This window comes from Urocampus carinirostris, chromosome 12 (genome assembly GCF_059441175.1).
Source record: "Urocampus carinirostris isolate Australia breed hairy pipefish chromosome 12, RoL_Ucar_1.0, whole genome shotgun sequence".
Lineage (NCBI taxonomy): Eukaryota > Metazoa > Chordata > Actinopteri > Syngnathiformes > Syngnathidae > Urocampus > Urocampus carinirostris.
The window spans coordinates 3,873,961-3,894,647 of NC_142360.1; the positions used below are offsets into that span (position 1 = coordinate 3,873,961).

General features: G+C 40.8%; 1 protein-coding gene across 1 annotated transcript in view; it reads right to left on the reverse strand.

Moving 5' to 3' along the window:
- Positions 1-12,489: 12,489 nt before the first annotated feature.
- fgf22 (fibroblast growth factor 22) overlaps positions 12,490-20,687 on the reverse strand; it is a 67,632-nt gene continuing 59,434 nt past the window's right edge. Inside the window, exons 2-3 of the mRNA XM_088350550.1 lie at positions 16,313-16,416; positions 12,490-13,011 (exon numbers count right to left, since the gene is read on the reverse strand). Of these exons, the coding sequence (XP_088206676.1) occupies positions 12,817-13,011; positions 16,313-16,416 (299 nt within the window). The 3' untranslated portion in view covers positions 12,490-12,816. The remainder of the gene's footprint in view (positions 13,012-16,312; positions 16,417-20,687) is intronic.

The following is a 20,687-nucleotide window of genomic DNA, read 5'->3' on the forward strand; positions in this document are numbered from 1 at the left end:
CACAAGAGGCACTCCCTTTCAAGCAAGATTTTGTGTTTTTTTTTCGATTATCATAGCCATTATCTTTATCTTTTTCCCCTCAATCACGTGTCTGTTGAACAATTATATGAATGTATATAACATGTATAACGTGGTGAATGAATGAATAAAGTAATATATGCCAAACAAATATTTGTTTTCCCCTCTCTAACTAAAATAAAATCATATAATTATTAATGATAGTACCACAATTTTTTTTATCTTGATCACATCTTTGCGAAACAATTTTAATTTTTTTGTTGTTGTTTTGTTTGCTTGAAATTACTGAGTGAATTAATGCATGATTGAATTAATTCACTCAGTAATTTGAATATCATATTTTTATTTTTTTTTTTAATATAATATTGTCTTTTTTTTTTCAAACAAGAGTCGGTAAACAATATTTTTTGTTGTGTTTTTTGAGGGAAGTTATTCTCTGGAGTCAATAAATGGATGGATGAATGAATGAATGAATGAATTAAACAAAATAAGACCAAAAATATTATTCACTCCATTTTAAGCAAATTTTGTTTTTCCGATTATAATTGTCATTATCATTGATATATTCTAACTTTTGATGTAAAGGGTTTTCTGGAAAGAAATAATGAATAAATGATTGAATGACTGAATGAATGAAACTATATAAGCCCCAAAGAATATGCTTTCCCCATCTCCATCTCAAAATAGATCTTGTTTTGTGTTTTTCTAGCTTTGCATGTAAGTAGTTTTCTGGAATGAATAAATGATTGTGTGCCGAATGCATGAATGTATAAATAAATGAATTAAATTATATAAGCCCCAAAAATATTCTTTGTCCCTTTTCCATCTTATTTTTTTCTCTTAGTATTTTCTTTATCATTATTATTTCTTTTTAAGTTTTGATGTAATCTGGAATTAATTAAGGAATGAATGTATGAATTAGTTAATTAAAAATATTAATTCCCATCGCCATCTTAAGCAAATACTTGAGGGTTTTTTTCCTACTTTTTTCAACTTTATCATTGTTTTATTTTTACTAACTTTTAAAGCCCCCAAAAATATTCTTCTCCCTTCTTGATTTCAAGCAAAATCTTGTTTTATTTATTCCCTCTTATTACTGTATAGTCTTAGACACTATTACTTATTTCTAACTTTTGATACAAGTTGGTTTCTGGAATGAGTGAATGAATGAAACAATCATTGATCAGTTCATTATCTTCGCCGCTTATTCTCACAATAGTCGCGGGGATACTGGAGCCTGAATGAAACATGCAAACCAATTTTTTTTCCTTTATTATGGGTCAGTAGAACAATAATAATATTCTTTCTTGTTTTTAATAGAATGTAAAATAGATTCAAATTCTTGCTATACCAATCTGACTAGCCGCTAGCCTTAAGTTAGCAATACTTTACTCCATTTCTGCGACAATATTCCAGCCAAAAGTTGTGTTCGCAATTTCTTCCCACCGTTGCCTCCGACGGACTTAAGGCAACCTCGTCTAAACCCGTCCGCCGCTATCCTTGTTCAGCAACAGAAGTCGGGGGCAGTTTTTTGTAACGAAACAAGGCCTAATCCTAAATTCGAGCGCTAGTGAATAAGCCTGGACAAACGGCGAACAAATGAGGAGGATTAGCCGTCGCCCGTGAAAGAGTGAGAGCTTTGCCATTGATCTCCGGTGGTCCTTTTCTCTGAAAAAGCCCGCCGGGCCCTAGTATGTGGGGCCACTCCAGAGCACCCAGGCCACCGACAGACACACAACAGTCACAATTAGTCTCGGGAACTCTAATGGCAATTCAATATCAAGAAAAGAAAAGAAATCAAGCCTCGCCCGTCTTTCTTTCCCCCCTCCCCGTTTTTGTCCACCTACCGTTTTCATTTTTTTCCCTGACCCATCAGAGTTCCTTTCAATCACTGGGAGAAAAAAAATGACCACTCGGGGTTTCAAAGGCTACAGGTTGTTGACATTTGCCATTGCCTGACTTGTGGCCTCAACATAAGGAATCAACTAATATGGGTTTTTCAGGGCCGATACCGATCATTAGTATTAAAAGGAGGCCGATAACCGATATTTGGAGCTGGTATTCATTTGCTGTAAAGGCTTGAAATGGCGTAAGAAATTTATTATCATGCAAAAACAAACAAATTCAAATAAAACTTTAATAGTGTTGTAAAACCTTTAAAGTAAATAAATTAGAATTTCAACACAACTAACATGAGTAATCATTCACTTAAACCAAAAACTAACAGTGCAGGAAATAAAATTAGACTAAGCAGCAAATCGTATAGAGTTACATAAACGGGTAAATAGCCTAAATAAATAAAATATAATACAACCAAAACGACTTAACAAAAAGTGCAACAGAATTTCAACAGAGATCGCAAATTTAAATGTGTGGGCATTTCTGTTTTAAATCCAGATTGACGAAATAATGTTATGATAAGAACTAATCACCTCCACTTTAACGCACTTTTCATGCTCTGTCTCAATCACAAACAAACATGCTTGATTGATAGATTAATGTTATGGTAAGAACTGATTCACCATTCTCCACCTGAACGTATCTCTCAAAAACAAGTTAACTACACTTTTTATAGTGTCTCTTAAATCGCAAAACCCCTTTCCATCACGGACTTTAGCATGTCGGGACAAGTTAACTTCGCTGCCACTCTTCCCTCCTTCGTTGACTCCGCCCCTTTTCGCTTATCCAAGAGCGTGGGGTGGGTAGCTGGAGAGTCAGTCTCGGCTGCTTGAGACTTAATGATCGGTTTGTCGAATTAAATAAAAATGCAGAAAACAATGTCTGTCAAATTCCCAAATATTGCCGCCTCATAATCGACCCGCCTGATAATCTTTCGAGCTCTACTCAATATTATAAGGGAATTTTCTCACCACGGCCACCCTGTCTTCACTTCCTTCAAGCTTCACTTCCTGAGTCTTTGGCAAGTACAGCCTGGCAGCACCCAGGCCCATTTTGGGGTAGGGGTTGGCTCCCCCACATGACACCGTACTGGTTTTCATGGTTACCAGTAGTAGGATAAGCCTCCTAGTGTGACTCAGATGTAATATCTTCATCAACTGGTCGCCGTTAATTTTTGCCATAAAGCGTCCCCTCCCTGTACAGAGATTAGCTGGACCTCGGGGACGACAATACTGAGCTAATGTTCTGATTTTCATTAGTGCAATGGGCACCCAGTTTGATATGCTTTTCAAAAATTACGTATCAAGTTATAACTATATTTTAACTATGTTATCTCTAGGTTAATTATTGGAAGTAGGGTTGAATAGTCCTTCAACCATTAAACAAATTACTTTACTAGAAAATCACAATAAGCCAGCACTGATGAGCTATTTTCAGAACAGGTCCACGGGCACCGCTGCTGTCCTTAGGGGGCACCCAAGTATTTTTCGTTTTGCCTTAAACAGCGCGTCCTGTTACTTTTATTTTTAGTAGAATATCATTGATAGAGATAGATAGATACTTTATTCGATATTGGGATGGGTTTCCTCAATGTTCTCTGGTTTATTAATCGTGATCAGCTGTTACAGCTACAGTGGGTACTTTTTCAGTGGCGCTTGGCTTTGGCAACATCCAGTGGACAAATTTAAAACTGCAAGTTATTGTTTGACAAGATGTAGCTCATTTTTTCTCCTGTGCCTCTCTCGGCATAAAATGATGTGGCGGGGATTTAAAAATGTTCTTTAAATCTTTATTACATGTTTACCCTGGATTGCCATGTCTAATCTCTTTGAATTGAATGTTTCACTGCGTTGACATCATTGACAATATAGACTGTTCTGTTCTATTCTACTCAAAACCCCACCCCTTCCAGACGTCCTCTAATTCAACCTTGGGACCTTTCAAACTTTTACCTCAAATGAGATTAAATTTGCTCCACTTGGCAGATGTTTCCACCCAGCTCACTTCCCAGGCTGGTGTTTTTTACATTGTCCTGATGTGCTTTCCATGCGTGTACTTACCCCTTGTGGGACCCTGTGTGCTGATTTTTCACCCCCCCACCTCAATCGGCTTTATGATCAGGATCTGTCCTACTCCAAGCAATGATTTTAATGACAGGCCACCCTGATGGAATGAGAAGACACTTTTGACACTGATGAGCGGGCCAGCCAGCCAGCCAAAGTTCTGTTTTTGTGCTCAGTGCCATCAGAGGATGCACCTGCTCATTCACTTTCCTCGCTAAAGTTTACTGTTGTCGCCTAAAAGCTTGGACAATTACATTTCTAAACAGCCTGGAGCCTTCAACTCACCTGAAGAAGCCTAGAGGTATCATCGAGCCTAAAAAAAATAAATAAATACAGCCCGACCAAACCTGGGTATTATAGCCTAAAACCAGCCCGAGCCCGATAAGTTAACTTGATTTGAGGGCCCATGGTCGAAGCAAACCAGAAATTTCATTTTCTATTTGTGAGTACAGGGTAGGAGATTGGGGGGGGATTGTGGTTGACCTCCAGGCCCACCTCTAACAAGGCCTCATTGCAGCCAATTATTGGCTTTCTTTAGTTATTACGGTCATTGAGATTATTGGTATTACCCTTGATATACTTAGTACTATGGGTATGGTCAGTGACGTGTGGTGAGTTCCGTGTCTGGTGAGGCACAGTCTGATTTTTAAAATAAATGAACCGGTAGTTTTTTTTCTACATTTTGAACACTGGCTTACAATACGGTGCATCTTATTTAATTATTTATTTTTGCAAGTTGGATGGTCACAAGAGTGTTGGTGGCGACTCTGGCGCTTAGCAGCTGGCTTAGAACTGGTGCGGACCATTGTATCTGACAGTTTAATTAGAGATGTGATTTCTGCCCAGTGCTCTGAATGTCAAAGTTGAAAGTCGAATTCACTGAAGCACGGGTAAACGGCAAGAGTAACCATGGCTAGGTTTACGCTCCAGAGCTTTGTGTTTATTTCCGATTTTTGAGTGAAATCTGATGTTTTTGTGTTCAAATTTCAAACTAAATGCGACTTGAACACCACATGTGCCTTGCATGTGCAGTAGAGGACAAGTGAGAAGAGTATTGCTACTACTACTTAAATATAAATATAAATGCAAACTTAATATTGATTGTTGCGCCAGTAAACGAAGTTTGAAAGCTGCAGACACAGTCTACAAACAAGTGTTCTAGTCACAGCACAATGTGTTACTTTTCTGTGCTAGACATTTCCCCGCTGATTTTTTTTAATGTAAGAAATGGGCGTGATTGAGTTCATTTTTATGGCTGTTTAAGTCTGGTGTGTACAAAAACAAAGTTGAGTTTCTTCCTTAAATTTGTACATGCAACTTTTAATAACGTGCGTAGTCTGAAATTTACCGTAAATTACAGAAAAATATACTCATGAAAATACATTTTCAACACATAAATGCAACATTTGGGGGTTTTATGGGTATTTATTTGAAAATATCCGTTTTTATTTAGGAGGAAACGAATTGTTTTCTACTAGTGATCTTGGTAGAGATCTATCTATCCATCTATCTACCTTGTTCATACCCCTCAAGAGGGGTGACCGACAGCAAGACAAACACATACACTAACAAATAAAATATAAAGGGAAAAAAATAGCAAAACAATGGCCAACCCAAAATGCCCAAATACCTAAACAAGTTAGGCAACTCGGCACCCAAGTTGGTCATGCTTTCGTCCCTCCAGATGAAATGGGACACAAGAAAGCGGCCATGTGATTCGGGTCTGAGTGATGCAACACTCTTTTGTTCAACAGCAGGGCCCGACAGTTTTCGCTGGTTTACCCCAGGTGCCCTGCCCATCCCTGATAAACGTCTGAGAAAATCTGTCTCAAAAATCCATTATCTTTCATCACTAGACAATGTGAGCATACTCTTATTATTGAATTATTTGTATTCATTCCAGAATTATTTTTATTTTTAACATTATAATATAGAAAAAATGTTTTTTATATAAGGGCCCGGTCACACAGCCGTTGGCGTCTGAATCATGGCCAGAAATTTCTGCCTGTGAAGCAGACGCTGTTGGACACTTTGAGATTGCCATACAGACGAGATACAGCAGTGCTTTACACGCGGTCGGAAATTCACACGCGGTTGGCAGCGCGAAAAAGTTTTGCGCTGCTCAAAACTTTAGAGCCCGGTCACCAAGCCTTTCACGGGCGTATCGAGGCTGAATCACGGCCAGAAATTTCTGCCCGCGAAGCAGACGATGTTGGACGCTTTGAGATCGCCATATAGACGAGATACAGCAGTGCTTTACACGCGGCCGGAAATTCACACGCGGTTGGCCGCGCGAAAAAGTTTTGCGCTGCTCAAAACTTTAGACCACGTGTTAACCGCGGGCGGCACACGAGGTAATGACGCGGAAATGACGCGGAACGACGTGCTCTGGCCGCGGCCAGGGCGTGGTTACACATGGGTAGGACGCGAAATTTCAGCGGGTAATCGTTGGTAGAGCACGGTCATAGCATGTTCTGCGCCTGTATCGCGGTGTTATTAATAATAATAATAATAATAATTTCTTTTGTATTGTCATTCTTTGTAACAATCTACACAGAACGAAATGTCGATACACCTGACCCGTATTACGTGAAATTAGCGTGTTACGCGTGTGACGGTCAAACGCCTTTCTCCGCGTATATACAGCGCGATTTGCCGAGCGCAAGTCAGTTGTGCTCGAGACGTCAAGGGGTGGACATGGATCCCCGTCAACGTAGTGACCTCGTCTTAATCCATTTTTATTTCTTGACATTTATTTTCGTTTCATAACAAGATAATAAAATAAAAATTAAAAACTATTACAATAATAACATATTTGCTTCTTCGGTGCCATAGCTTGAAATCTTGATCTTCACGGGACTGTGTCTTGAGCGGTTATGATTTCTACAGCCCGGTGTTATGCCGAGAAATGCATCCCTGCCGAGATTTGCATCCCCCTCGCTACTACAACCACTTTTACCTCGTTTTATCTCACTTTTAGGGAATGTAATGGCGAACATATAACCAAATCCACTTTGTCTTGCATTTGTTGGGAATGTAATACAACATAAACCATTCCGTCTTTGTTTTTGTTGTGAACGTAATCGAACGGTAATGCACACTGTATATTAATCACTTTTGAGAACTGTTATGCACTCTACCGTAAAGCTTATTATACAGAAATAAGCTTTACGGTAGAGTGCACAACAGTTTCAATACGAGCGATTTGAATAGAAAAAGGCAAAATAAACATGTTACCTGCTCAAAAGTGATTTGTATACGGCGTGCATTACCGTTCGATTACATCCACAACAAATACAAAGACGGAATGGTTTAAATTGTATTACATTCCCAACAAATGGTTTTGGTTATATGTTCGCCATTAAATTCCCTAAAAGTGATATAAAAGTGAGATAAAACGAGGTAAAAGTGGTTGTAGTAGCGAGGGGATGCAAATCTCGGCAAGGATGCATTTCTCGGCATAACGCCGGCTCGGCAGCTTTTATACCCGTGGTCCACATGAGAAAATGACGCGGAAATGACGCGATGTGGAAGCGGAACAGTCGCCGGCGTCTGTTTTGCGGGCATACCACCGATGAACAGCGGGTTGGCCAATATTGCGCATTTTCCATTGCGGGCAACCACGGGCAAAAAAAAACCGCAAAATTTTACCCGCGATACAGATGCAAACGGCTGTGTGACCGGGCCCTAATATTGATGATAGTTGCCTGGTTGTGTAACATTTTGACTAATGGACTTATTTTAACTGTTGATTTAATTTTTTAGTTGACACTCATATACCTGTAGTAGTGACAGTTCTTTGCTTAGGATAAAGAATGCATGACCTAGAACACGACTCATGTAAAATGTAATGAGTGAAATTGCTAATTAGCATCAGCTTTAAGATAACAAAGCCTCGTTTAAGCCCTCTGTTGGCAAAAAATATGAAGACAAAATGAAAATCTGGTTTTGCGACCAGTTAATGGAGCTCAGAGTTGTTACTGTACCATTTCGAAAACAGCTGAATACGACCCCCCACGTGGTCTATGTGGCCGCCCTCGGGTTGAAGTACAGTGCGTTGACCGGACGTATCCCCCGTGGTAGCAGCCTAGCATAAAGACGCGTTGAAAGCTGGGCTTCTATTCGCCAAAAAACCCCCACCCCCCGCCGTGCCCTCCCTCTTTTCTACAGGCTGAAAAGACGAAGCGGCCTCCTGAGCCGCCCGAGCGTTCGCCTGTGTCGAAATGACCTTGTGTTCGCCGATCGTAATCGCCGTCCCGCTGAGATCCTTGTCACAATTATGATGATGGTGCTGCAAAAAAGGGGGAGCGATGGCGGCGGGCTCTGATGGAGATGTTACAAACACTTAACTGTCCGTGAGTAGGCACTGGAGCTTAAATAATGTTGTCACCTTTCACAATGCGGTGGAACATCCAATGTCCCCGAGCTTGTAAAATTCTGGATTTGACCAAAACGGTGAACCCATCCTTCACTGCAGGAGGGACACAGTGGTATTTTCGGCATTTCTTTTAAAAAATCAAAACAACCACATAGCTTAGCCTTTAAGACTGCTCAGATTTTCTTTTTTGAGCCGAAGCTCAATTTTTCATCAAATCTCCAAGTTTACTACCCACATAAAATGTTGGTTTTAGGATTTATTGTAACCATGAAAACCAGTACTACAATATCTGTGTGAGCATAAACAAAAAAAAAAATACGGCCTGGAGGAGGATGGGCGCCGTCAGGCTGTACTTGCCCAAGACACACCATTTCATGCGGAGTGTTTTCAAGTCAACGAAGACCTCCCAAAGCACTTTACAATGTGCTTTACACTTACCCATTCACACACACACTCAAGGACACTTCAACTTATATCGGGAATCTAACTTGTGACCTCTTGATCCCAAGACGAGTGCTCTACCTCCTGAGCTAATGTCGCCCACAATTCCGGCTATCCCTTAAACCTGACTAGTTAATTATTAGTATAAATACAGTGAAGAAAATAGGTTTGCTATTTTGCTACCTATTCCACTTAGAAATTATGAAGAGGTCTGAATTTGTTATCGTAGGTGCATGTCATTTGTGAGAGAAATAAACTTAAAAGAAAAATCCAGAAATCACAAAGCAGGATTTTTTACCGATTTATTTGTGTGATACAGCTGCAAAGAAGTATTTGAACACCTGATAAAATGAATGTTAATATTTGGTACAGTAGACTTTGTTTGCTACTATAGAGGTCGAACGTTTCCTGCTGTCTGTAGATTTTCGATAGGGTTGCGGTCTGGAGACTGCCTGGGCCATGCTAGAACCTCGATATGAGCCACTCCTTGGATTCCCTGGCTGCGTGCTTTTGGTCGTTGTCGTGTTGGAAGACCCAGCCATGACCCATCTTCAATGATCTGACTGAGGGACGGAGATTGTGTCCCAAAATCTCACAATACACGGCCCCAGTCATCTTCTCTTTAATGCAGCGCACTTGTCCAGTCCCATGTGCAGAAAAACACCTCCAAAGCATGATACTACCACCCCCATTCTTCACAATAGAGATGGTGTTCTTCGGATTGCACTCTTTATTCTTCTTCCTCCAAACACGCTTAGTGGAATCATGACCAACAAGTTCAAAAGACAGGTGTCTTTACGCAGCTAACAACCTCAAACAGGTGTGTCTGAATCAGGATGATACATGGAGTGCAGGTGGACTTCTAATGGGCGGACAAACAGGTCTTTCAGGGTCAGAATTCTAGATGATACACAGGTGTTCAAATACTTATTTGCAACTGTATTACACAAATAAATTGTTAAAAAATCATGTATTGTGATTTCCGGATTTTTGTTTTTAGTTTATCTCTTTCACAGTGCACATGCATCTACGATGACAATTTTAGACCCCTCCATGATTTCCAAGTGGGAGAAATAGCAAAATAGCAGGGTGTTCAAATACTTCTTCTCTTCACTATATGTATTTCCTGTACTATTTCCCAAGCCGATCATTTGTATATAAAAAGACAAAAACATAGTAATATGCTGGAAACTGTTACCCAAAATGGATTATTGACTTGACGTATGCCGTGTCCCAGGTATTGTGCATATTGAATATTTATAGAATCGTTCACATCATCCACATGTTTTTGAATCTCTCATTCAGTTTTAAAAGAAAAATCTTGATCTTCAATATAAATATTATTTGCTTTGATCATGTACTTTCTTTGATATTTACATCTCTAAGTATATTAAATGGTTTGATTTGTTTTATTATTATTTTGATTTTTATATTATTTATTCTTTAACATTTGGGATTTATCATGCATTTCAGGTGAATTGGCCGGTCCAAATTGTCCCTAGGTGTGAATGAGCGAATGAGTTGTCTGTCCCTGTGTGCCCTGCGATTGGCTGGCAACCAGTTCAGGGTGTCCCCTGCCCACTGCCCGGAGATGGCTGGGATGGGCTCCAGCATCCCCGCGACCCTAATGAGGATAAGCGGTACGGCTGATGAGATGAGATGAGATTTATCAAGACAGTGAATTTTAATATTTATTCATAATATCTATATTTAAATATGTATTTACCGTACTTCAAATGTATTATTGCAAATTCAAAAGTACAAATTTTTCATGTAGTAATTTATTTAAATACCAATTACAATTACTAATACATTTTAAAATGATTGATTTGAACCTTTTATTCACGAAGATAGGCCATGTCCCCTTCATAATAAATAAACATTTTATTCTTACCCTTTTTGAAGTAAAAGAAATACAACTTTGCACGTATTTGCACACAAAAAAGTGTTTTACTAATTTGTTTATTCCTCAATGGAACGTAACCTAAGTTGAAAATAGAAGATAGATTAAAGCAGAACTATATTAATGATTAAAATGAGCAATTTGTAAAATGAATATTATTTTAATTCTACGTTTTAATTCAGTTTTTTCATTTTATTCTAATAAAATAAGTAAATAATATATATATATATATATATATATATATATATATATATATATATATATATATATATATATATATATATATACATCATCTTATTAGCTGCACCGCTTATCCTCAGTAGGGTCCCGGGAGTGCTGGAGCCCATCCCAGCAATCATTGGGCAGTGGGCAGGGGACACCCTGAAGTGGTTGCCAGCCAATCGCAGGGCACACAGGGACAGACAACACGCTCGCACATTCACACCTAGGGACAATTTGGACTGGCCAATCCATCTGAAATGCATGTCTTTGGAATGTGGGAAGAAACCGGAGTGCCCTGAGGAAACCCACGCAAGCACGGGGAAAACATACAAACACTGCACTGTAAGTCCGGTAGCTGGATTTGAACCCACACAGGAGGTTCCCTTAGAACTGTGCCGCACCGCTAACCACTGCGCCGCCGTGTTGCCCTATATATATATATATATATATATATATATATATATATATATATATATATATATAATGTCGGGTATGTGTGTGTGTATATATAATTTAAAATGCGCAACATTGTCTTTAATGGCAGAAAATGCTACTTTGTATTACTAATTAGCGCAAAAGGCTCCCATTTTAATACAAATTTCAAAATATCAACTTACCTTGACGGCTTACTAGATAGCTAAACATGTAGATAGATAGATAGATAGTGAGCAAAAGAAAATAATAAATCACAAAAGTAGAGACAATAACACGGGAGCTGCTGGAGTGGCTGCCATTCGTGACGGCGCCGGAAGTACTAAAAGCTTGATAGTTAGCTTGGAACGGTAACCAGGTATATAAAAAAATAAAATAAAAGGGAACTATTTAGCTAGCTAGCTAAAAGAGTTAAAAAATCAAGTAAATAGCCAGATAGGAAGCTAAAAAAAAGCTAGATAGCTAGCTCTAAAGGAGATGGCCTCCTTGATTGTGTAACTTGATTACTAGCAAAAGAGACAAAATGTTAGATAGCATGCAAAAAATACAAAAATCTAGCTTGATACCTTGCTAAATTGCTATAAAGGTAGGCAAATAGCTAGCCGCAAAGCTAAAAAGGTAACCAGATACTTAGCTAGAAAAACTACAAATTTTTTGCTCAAACGCATTAATTGGAATTTAGTTTGTTTTGTTTTCTGTAAAATAAATCAATAAAAAGATGAATAGACTCATGTTTAATACATGAAAAGATCCTCCTTCTATTCTCTTTAATAATTGCTTAAAAATGATTATTAATATATATTAATACTTAATACTTTGTCGTTACCATGTTGTTACCACGCTATTACCAGGTTAATTACTATAATGAGGATTTATTAGACTCATCTCACAACCCCCGAAAAATAATAGTTTGTACCAAAAATCACAATGACTCAGCACTGATAAGCTATTTTCATAAAAGGTCCGCGGGCATCTCAGTTGTCCTTAGGAGGGCGCCAGACAAAAATACCTATAAAAACTGTGAAAGAAATGTCTTGAATATATTAAACAATTTATTAGCCTTGCTGTGGAGAGAACAAATGTTAGCAAGATCCATTTATTTCTTACAGTTTGTGTACAAAACTGCAGCAAGTGCACCTACAGCCTCTATTTAATGTTGGCAATACGGAAACGGGTTAGTTGACCTAACTTGACCGGGTGAAGGAATTAGTCAACTGGGTTTGCATGCACACAATATATATATCTAGTAGTCCACAAGATGTTTTGGAGTTGAGGTCCCTTGAAAAGTTTGGTAACCAAGGCAACGGTGAGACTTTTCTCTAATGGTTTGAAATATATGAGTATGTGACTTCCACGCTACTGTCACTTTTTCCAACATGGGCCAAATAACTTAAAAGCACAAACTATCTCTAGAAATAATCTGTTCCAATGTACATATATGACGTGCGCTCTCTTTCATGCTAGGAGGGCAGCATCGGCAGGAAGTGAGTAGACGGGTGCCTCCGCCTGGCCCTGTGCCCCCGCCGAGGCTTGCCCCGCCCGTTGAGCGAAACGAACATCTGCCGGCCGTCGTGTTTCCAGCGGAGCGAGGCGTACGTGTTGTAGCCGTTCTCCTCGATACGCTCCTTGAACTTGCAGCTTGGGTTGTACTTCACCTAGGGGGAGGATAGAAGGCGTTAGCCGTGATGGATATTTATGGTATAGCTCCATTGGAAAGTTTAGATTTTGTCAGAGTTTGTTTAGACTACTGGTTGGTTTTTACCTTGATGTTTCACTGTGGTGTACAAAAAGGCTCTATACCGTAACCCTTCATTTATCACAGTTAAAGAGGGCCAGAAACCCTAATTTTAAGCAAAAAGCTGAAAAGTAACTGCCCCATGCGCTGTGCCGGGCCCCCTTTACAGCAATAGTTCAACAGGGATAATGGATCGCAGCAACACAGGTGTTATTCTGTTTAGGCGGAAAGAACAGAAAAAAAAGAGCCACCACACGTTTCACAAATTTGATCGATCGGTTCCCACTCTCTGTAATACTCAAGTATAAATCAAGTATAATGGATCACGCTAAAACTAGTGCTGTTCATTTGAGGCGGTCCACAATGGTACGCTTCAGCGACCCAATCCAAAATTGCTACAAGAATAATTGATCGCGGTTGCATGGGTGCTTTTAATATTATGTGTAAATAACTGTCATGTCCTGCACGGTTGTCATGGCGCCCAGCTGGCACCGGCCCTTGACACCGGCTGAGACGCATTGGACTGATTGCTCTTGGAGTACTTAAGCGCGCTCCTTTGTACTGTGCGTTGCGTTTGTTAAACCTGGTTAAACTCTGTGAGACTTCTGTGAGACTTCTGTTGAATCCTGTTTAATGCCTAGTTGACAAAATAGCCCCGTATTTGATCCTATTTTGTTTTTGGTCTGATGCGTTTGTTTGTTTTTGACAACTTATCTTTTGTTTGGATTTCTAATCCTCTCCGTGACCATCGATCCCCAGATCGAGTGTGCGCACCCGCCTCATCCTTCTCCCAATAAATTGTGAGTACGTCTACGCGAATGGGTCCTTTTTTCCTGTTTCCCGCTCTGTTTCGTGACAAAACGTTCTAGCCAGTTTTGGACCTAGCGGATGCTCACACCAGCGCAAATTGGGGTCACTTCTCTGGCCGCGCCGTCACCTCTCCTGCCCACTCGAACCACGGCCCCGCCCGTCTTGGCCATTGCTGTGCCTCAAATGGGGTTTCCGGGAAGATTTGAGCTGTCCGAGGTGCCTGTAGGCCTCAATGCCGCGCCTGTCGGCTTCAACGCCGCGCCTGTCGGCCCGACCTTCCATACCCGTCTGTTGGTCTGACTCCCCTGCTCGCCTGTCTGACTCCCCTGCTTTGCCTGTCTGACTCCCCTGCTTTGCCTGTCTGACTCCCCTGCTTGCCTGTCTGACTCCCCTGCTCGCCAGTCTGACTCTTCTGCTCGCCAGTCTGACTCTTCTGCTTGCCAGTCTGACTCCGCCGATCGCCAGTCTGACTCAGCCGATCGCCAATCTGACTCTGCCGATCGCCAATCTGACTCTGCCGATCGCCAGTCTGACTCCGCCGATCGCCAGTTTGACTCTGCCAATCGCCAGTCTGACTCCGCCGATCGCCAGTCTGACTCCGCCGATCGCCAGTCCGGCCCCGCCGATCGCCAGTCCGACCCCGCCGATCGCCAGTCCGACCCCGCCGACCGCCAGCCCGACCCCGCTGATTGCCAGCTGACTATTCCGATTCGTCTGCCTGCCATTCCGACTCTTCAACTCGCCCGCTCGACTCTCCTGCAACGCCCGACCCATCTGAGTCCGACTCGTCAGCCCGCCGTTCCTATTCGTCCGCCTGCGGCCCCTGCCTCTCCCCGTTCCTTCGTTTTCGGAAGAGGGAGTGGGTTTGCCCTCATCGGGGGCGTCGACCCATCCTTTGTACTGTGCGTTGCTGGAACGTTTGTTAAACCTGGTTAAACTCCGTAAGACTTCTGTGAGACTTCTGTTGAAACCTGTTAAATGCCTAGTTCTGTGAAGCTGCCCGTATTTGATCCTGTTTTGTTTTTGGTCTGATGCGTTTGTTTGTTTTTGACAACTTTTCTTTTGTTTTGGATTTCTAATCCACTCCGCGACCATCGATACATTGTTCGATACCTGTTGTGGGAGAGCCCACTCCTGATCAATGTGCCCAAAGTAGACACTGTTTCATGTTATTTTGTAACTTTGTAATGAACTGCTTTTCTTCAGCTCTGTTTTCTTCGTCCAGACACTCCGTCTGGGCCCGGGAGTTGAACACGCGGCAAGACACGGAACGTCTATGCCAACAGTTGCTAACACGCGGATACTACAAGCGTGGCTGAATGTTGTTGCGACTTTGCTTTGTGGTGACTCGAAGGTGATCTTTATCGCTCGCTCGCTGACTGATAGCGTGTCTTGTTTTTCGACCTCACACTTTGAGTCTTGATCTCAAACAAAGGGAATACCCTTAAAATTTTAATAGCTGCATGTGTAAGACATAGAAAAAAAAAGACGCCAAGTGGCTCTTTGTCATTGCTCGGCTTTCTTGTGTCTGTTTTTGGAACAGGAAAACAAGCTGCAGTAGAGCAGTTGTAATATATATATATATATATATATATATATATATATATATATATATATATATATATATATATAAATTCTCTCTCTCTCTCTCTCTCTCTCTCTCTCTCTCTCTCTCTCTCTCTCTCTCTAATGGGGAAAGAGAGAGAAGAAATGACAAAAAAGAGAGAGAAGAAACGAGGAAAGAGAGAGGGAGAGAAGAAACGAGGAAAGAGAGAGAAAGATAATATATATATATATATATATATATATATATATATATATATATATATATATATATATATATACACATATAGGACCGGCAGAAAACACTTTTGTTGCACGGTTGTGGCCACCATCCATTACACCTTGTCGTTTCTTGCCGAGAGCGGGTGCAAAGAAAGCAAATTTGTGTCCTGCTTCCTGGCTCTATTCTTCCATTCTTTTCACTCCAAATGAGCAGCATTCGTGCAGCTGCAATCCATTATCCCTGGTCGACAATTGCTGCTATGGAGGGCCGGCAGAGTGCATGATAAAATGAGACTGGCTACTATGTGGATTCTCATAAAGCGCTTATGTTACCCATTAAGCGTCATAAGTGAGGCATTACCTTAATTGTATATGGTATTTTCTCTATCCAATTTGGGTTTTATGCTGTTTTACAGAATTTTGTTAATTGCAATATCATAATATTTGTTTATTTTTGCAATTTAAATGATTTAGAACATACAATTGGCTGGTGTTTTTGAGTGTCATATTGAAGCACAATCTATGACTTTATTTTAAAAAGCGTGACATTATAAGGATGCTCAAACCCCAGACAAAATCTCAGACGTCCCTCGAGATTTACCGCCCTTGTCAGGTCGCGTACTCACCGATCCGAAGAGCGTGCCTTTCTTGGACATAGCTAAGTACAGCCCGGTGCTGACAGACTTGATGGCAACAACTCCCACACTGACAGATCGGATTTCCATCAGACCTGCAAAATAAAAGAGAGAAACAGTTAGCTTCTTATTGTGTGTTGGAGATCCTCATCAAAAGGCGTCCAATCAATGGGATGCCAGATGCTCTGTGGCCGATACGAGACACAAAGCTTTTATGCAATGTACTTTGAATTAGGTCATGTTGCGGGCTGTTTTTTGCGTAATTGTTTTAGGCGTGGAATTGATAAACGACAGTCTTTCATCAAGAAGCTAACCCAACAAATAAAACGCTTACATTGGGAATTACTGCTATAAATGAGTGAAAAAGACCCACTTGCGAAAAGAAAGGGTTGCGCCCACGATCCGGTGATTGCTGGACGTGGGAAGCAGGTCGCTCTGAACGCGGAAGTGGAGCTTCCGTGGCGAGCGATGGCGGTGTCAGGAATGTAAAAACGGGTCAGTAGAGCAAAAACGCGGTCGGGGTCGTAAGCGAGTTGTAAGCCAGGAAAGGAAAGTAGACGTGGTCGGGGACAAAAAGAGGTCAAAAGCCGGGACGGGAGAGTAGATATGGTCAGGATCAAAAACGGCTTGAAGCCGGGGAACAGACGGGAGCAAAAAACAGTTGGGAGTCAGGGTCGAAAAAGGCTTGCCTAGTGTTAACTGAGGTTCGCATACGGACTGACAAACGAGGACACATAGGAGTGGGTTTAGATAGGGACAGGGAGCCAATAGGAGTCCTAGGCAGTTGGTGCCAAAGGAGCGGGCACAGGTTATTCACATCGGTAATCATGACAAGTTATGAATGTTTTCTTCTGATACAAAAACTGTTTGCTATATATGAGCATCCTGTGAGCTGTAAAAACTTGTTTCGCACCTGCTGGGAATATCAGTTCAACAAAATTCAATTTGCTTTCAGTTTTGTATATATAAGAAAAGGGTTGGGATTTGATCGGTTCTCTTCGTCCCAGGCATTCTGTTATGATTCAGGTTGAATTTACATGTGTGCACAAAGAATACAACTGCCTGAAATGAATGAATGTTCTGCATTCATATAGCGCTTTTTAATTCACTGATGACCTCCCGAGGCACTTCACAACGTGCTTCACACTTACACTCACATACCGATTGCAGCGTCAGCCATTTAAGGCAACTACCTGCTTATCGGGGTCATTAGGGATTTCGTGTCTTTCCCAAGGACACTTTGCCATATAACACGGAGGAGACAGGAATCGAACCTTCGACCTCTTGATCTCAAGACGAGCACTTTTACCTCCTGAGCTACTGTAAATAACCCTCAATGATATATTTCTGCAGTGCAGTAGTTGGCACATTCGCCTAACACTCGATCAGGTCACCGGTGAAATGAAATGATCTGCATTTGTATAGCGCTTTTCAAGTCAATGACTTCCCAAAGCGCTTTACATTGTGCAGCCATGTAAGGCGCTAACCTGCTTATTGGAGGTAATTGGGGGTTCAATGTCTTACCCAAGGACACTTCGACATGTAACACGGACAAGCCGGGATTGGAACTGGGATCCCTTAATCCTAAAACGATCGCTCTACCTCCTGAGCTACTGCCGCCCCCAAGATCGGGTGGAGACATTTGTCGAGATTGATGGTGCCACCAGGCAGTACTTGCCCTTGACACACCACAGAAAATGGCGCCCTTAAGACCCTAGTGTTTAAGGGATCTACTAGAGGTAAGATCTTGGGCCCGGACCCTAACCCAGCCCGGATTTCGGGCATAAAATGTCAATCATGAAGCGGGGCCGGGCTTTTATCTCTCTCCCTGATGTATTGTTTAAATTACCCACTCATGTTTTCTATGTTTCTTTTTCTTTGTGGAGGACCTGCACAGCATGCACGCTCCCATGAGGACCTCAGAAGAGTGATTTTTGCCGTCTCCGATAAGTGTTGAACGGAAACGGCAAATATCACGTTTTCCAGGTAATCAGTGTAACGTGCACGCTACGCACTTCGGAGCCGAAGTGTGTGCTTCAACGCCGGGCTGTTTTTGTTTGGAGATGGTGAAATTGTAAGGGTAGTGTGCAATCTGTGCACTTCGGAGCTAAAGTGTGCACCTCGGCCCCATGCGTTTGTTGCTGTAAAGAGCAAAATTCTGATTTTTGTCAGGTTGGGTCGCTCAAATCAAGTTATTCTGTCAGGCTCGGGATGGTTCTGGCTTTTATAACCTCGGGTGGGGTCGGGCTAGATTTTTTAAGCAGGCCCGGTCTTTTAGGATCCACCCACCCAAAATTGTTTTTAGCATATTTCACAGTTTATTTAAATTACGGATTGCCAGCGAATTTCAAACGCGGGGCGTATTACCTAAAAGCTAACACAATAAAAGGGTATTAGTTTAAACATAGATAAAGTAAAGAACTTTTCTGCTATAAAATACTTCTTCTGTGAATAAAACACATTTTCTGCATCACTGTTTTAGAATTAAGTCAAGAGCATTTACGATAAAAACGGTACATAACCAGGATATTGCACTTGAGCCAGTGTTCTGCCAAAACGTTCTACCATGTGGCACAAGGATGATTGTGATTTCCTACAAAGAGTACTTACAATTTTTGTTTTGATTTAGTTTTATTTGACCCTTTCACTGCTTCAAAATACTGTTCACTGACGTAGTTTTTAAGCCTGGCGTGTTTTTCTGTTGTAGCTTTTTAGCATGCCGTTGGTTGAATAAGGTAAACCTGCAATGTATTTATGCATCCATGCCAACCCTCGTTATATGGCATGAGTAAAATTTCTGTTTGCAATAATTTTCAGAGTTTCGGTGTGGCTAGTTTGACTTGATAAGAAAGAAAACAAAATTCGCTGCCAGATTTACCTATCGTAGGACGTCTCGGCAAGGTAGGACAATCGTCAGAACACCGGGATATTGCTCTTTAAAACAGGAACAGCACCTACCACCCTACATATATCGGCCGAGTAATTGAAATACTGAGTTTAATTGCTGAACGATACATGAGCAGTAATGGCAGTGTCTGAAACTCATGACAAAAAGTTAGCGGACACCAGGGCTGAAAAGTTGCCTGCCCCATTTTTCACAACTTGAAACACAATAAGACGACTCATCGCAAAAAAAAACCATTGTTGCAAAGTTTAAAGGTGATGATCGAAATATATAACAGAACAACACTTTAGAATTAAGTTTATTATAAATGTACTTATAGCATTCATTGCATGTATGACATTGCTGTTTTCCATATGTATGTATGTTCAGTATGTACCTGTATTTACTCATCTTCATTCATGCAATGTTTGTGTTGCGTCGTGTGCTACAAGCCACGTGAACTCCTCTTTCCACGATGCATTTAATGTACCTTTACCTTTCGTATCGTCATCAATTTTGTTGGCTTCTTTTGAATTTTTTTTTCTGGGGTTGAGGTTTTGACTTGATTCCTAACCACTTCTCCATTTTTCTTGATTTCTCTGGGCGTCTACTTTGGACAATGATATGCAAATGCAAGACCTTATAAGGCTCGGAAAAGTCCGGAAGCCCGAAGGTATTCGATGCAGGCTTCTGATTGGCTGCCGAGTTTGCAAATTGCCAAAAGAACTGAAATTCCAAAATTTCCAAACCAAACGAAGATTTCAAAATCGGAATAAAGCAAATAAAAATGAAAAAAAAAAGTTGTCGGCCACCCGGGCAGAGCAGAGATGTTGCGTAAGTTGTACGCCCGACGTAAAAGATGCACGCTCCGGGCAGACGTTATTTCAAACACTGAATATATATGGGGAGGTTGGTTCTTTATGAATATTGAGTATAATTGAGAATATTGAATATCACAAGGTTTTATTATCTACCTTTTCTTTGCAATGGGGAGAAAAAAATATGCAAGATCGTCTGTTATGTTGAACAATTTTGTCTATCAATTAAAAAAACAAAAAAAACATCAACAGTCAATGTGGCAACTGAATAATCTTCCATCGCACAAAGTTATAGAAATCAAGTCAAGTGTAAATAAGTAACCAGTACAATGTAAAACCTTTAGCAGTACAAAAATAAATAAAATAAAGGACCTTGCTGTGATAAATACTTCTTCTGTAAATAAAAAACGTCTTTATCCCTAACTGTTTTATAATTAAGTCAAGAGCATCTAAAGTAAAAACTAGACATAGCCGGGGATATTGCACTTGAACCGGGATATTGCACCTAAAACTGTAACAGTAAAGTTATAGAAATGATGTCACGTGTAAACAAGGAAACAGTATATTATTATGATAAATCCCTCAACCCAGCCAACGTGAATCAATTTTCTAAATTCCTCCCCTCGATTTCTTGATTCAGCAAATTTTCAAACGGACGATGTAA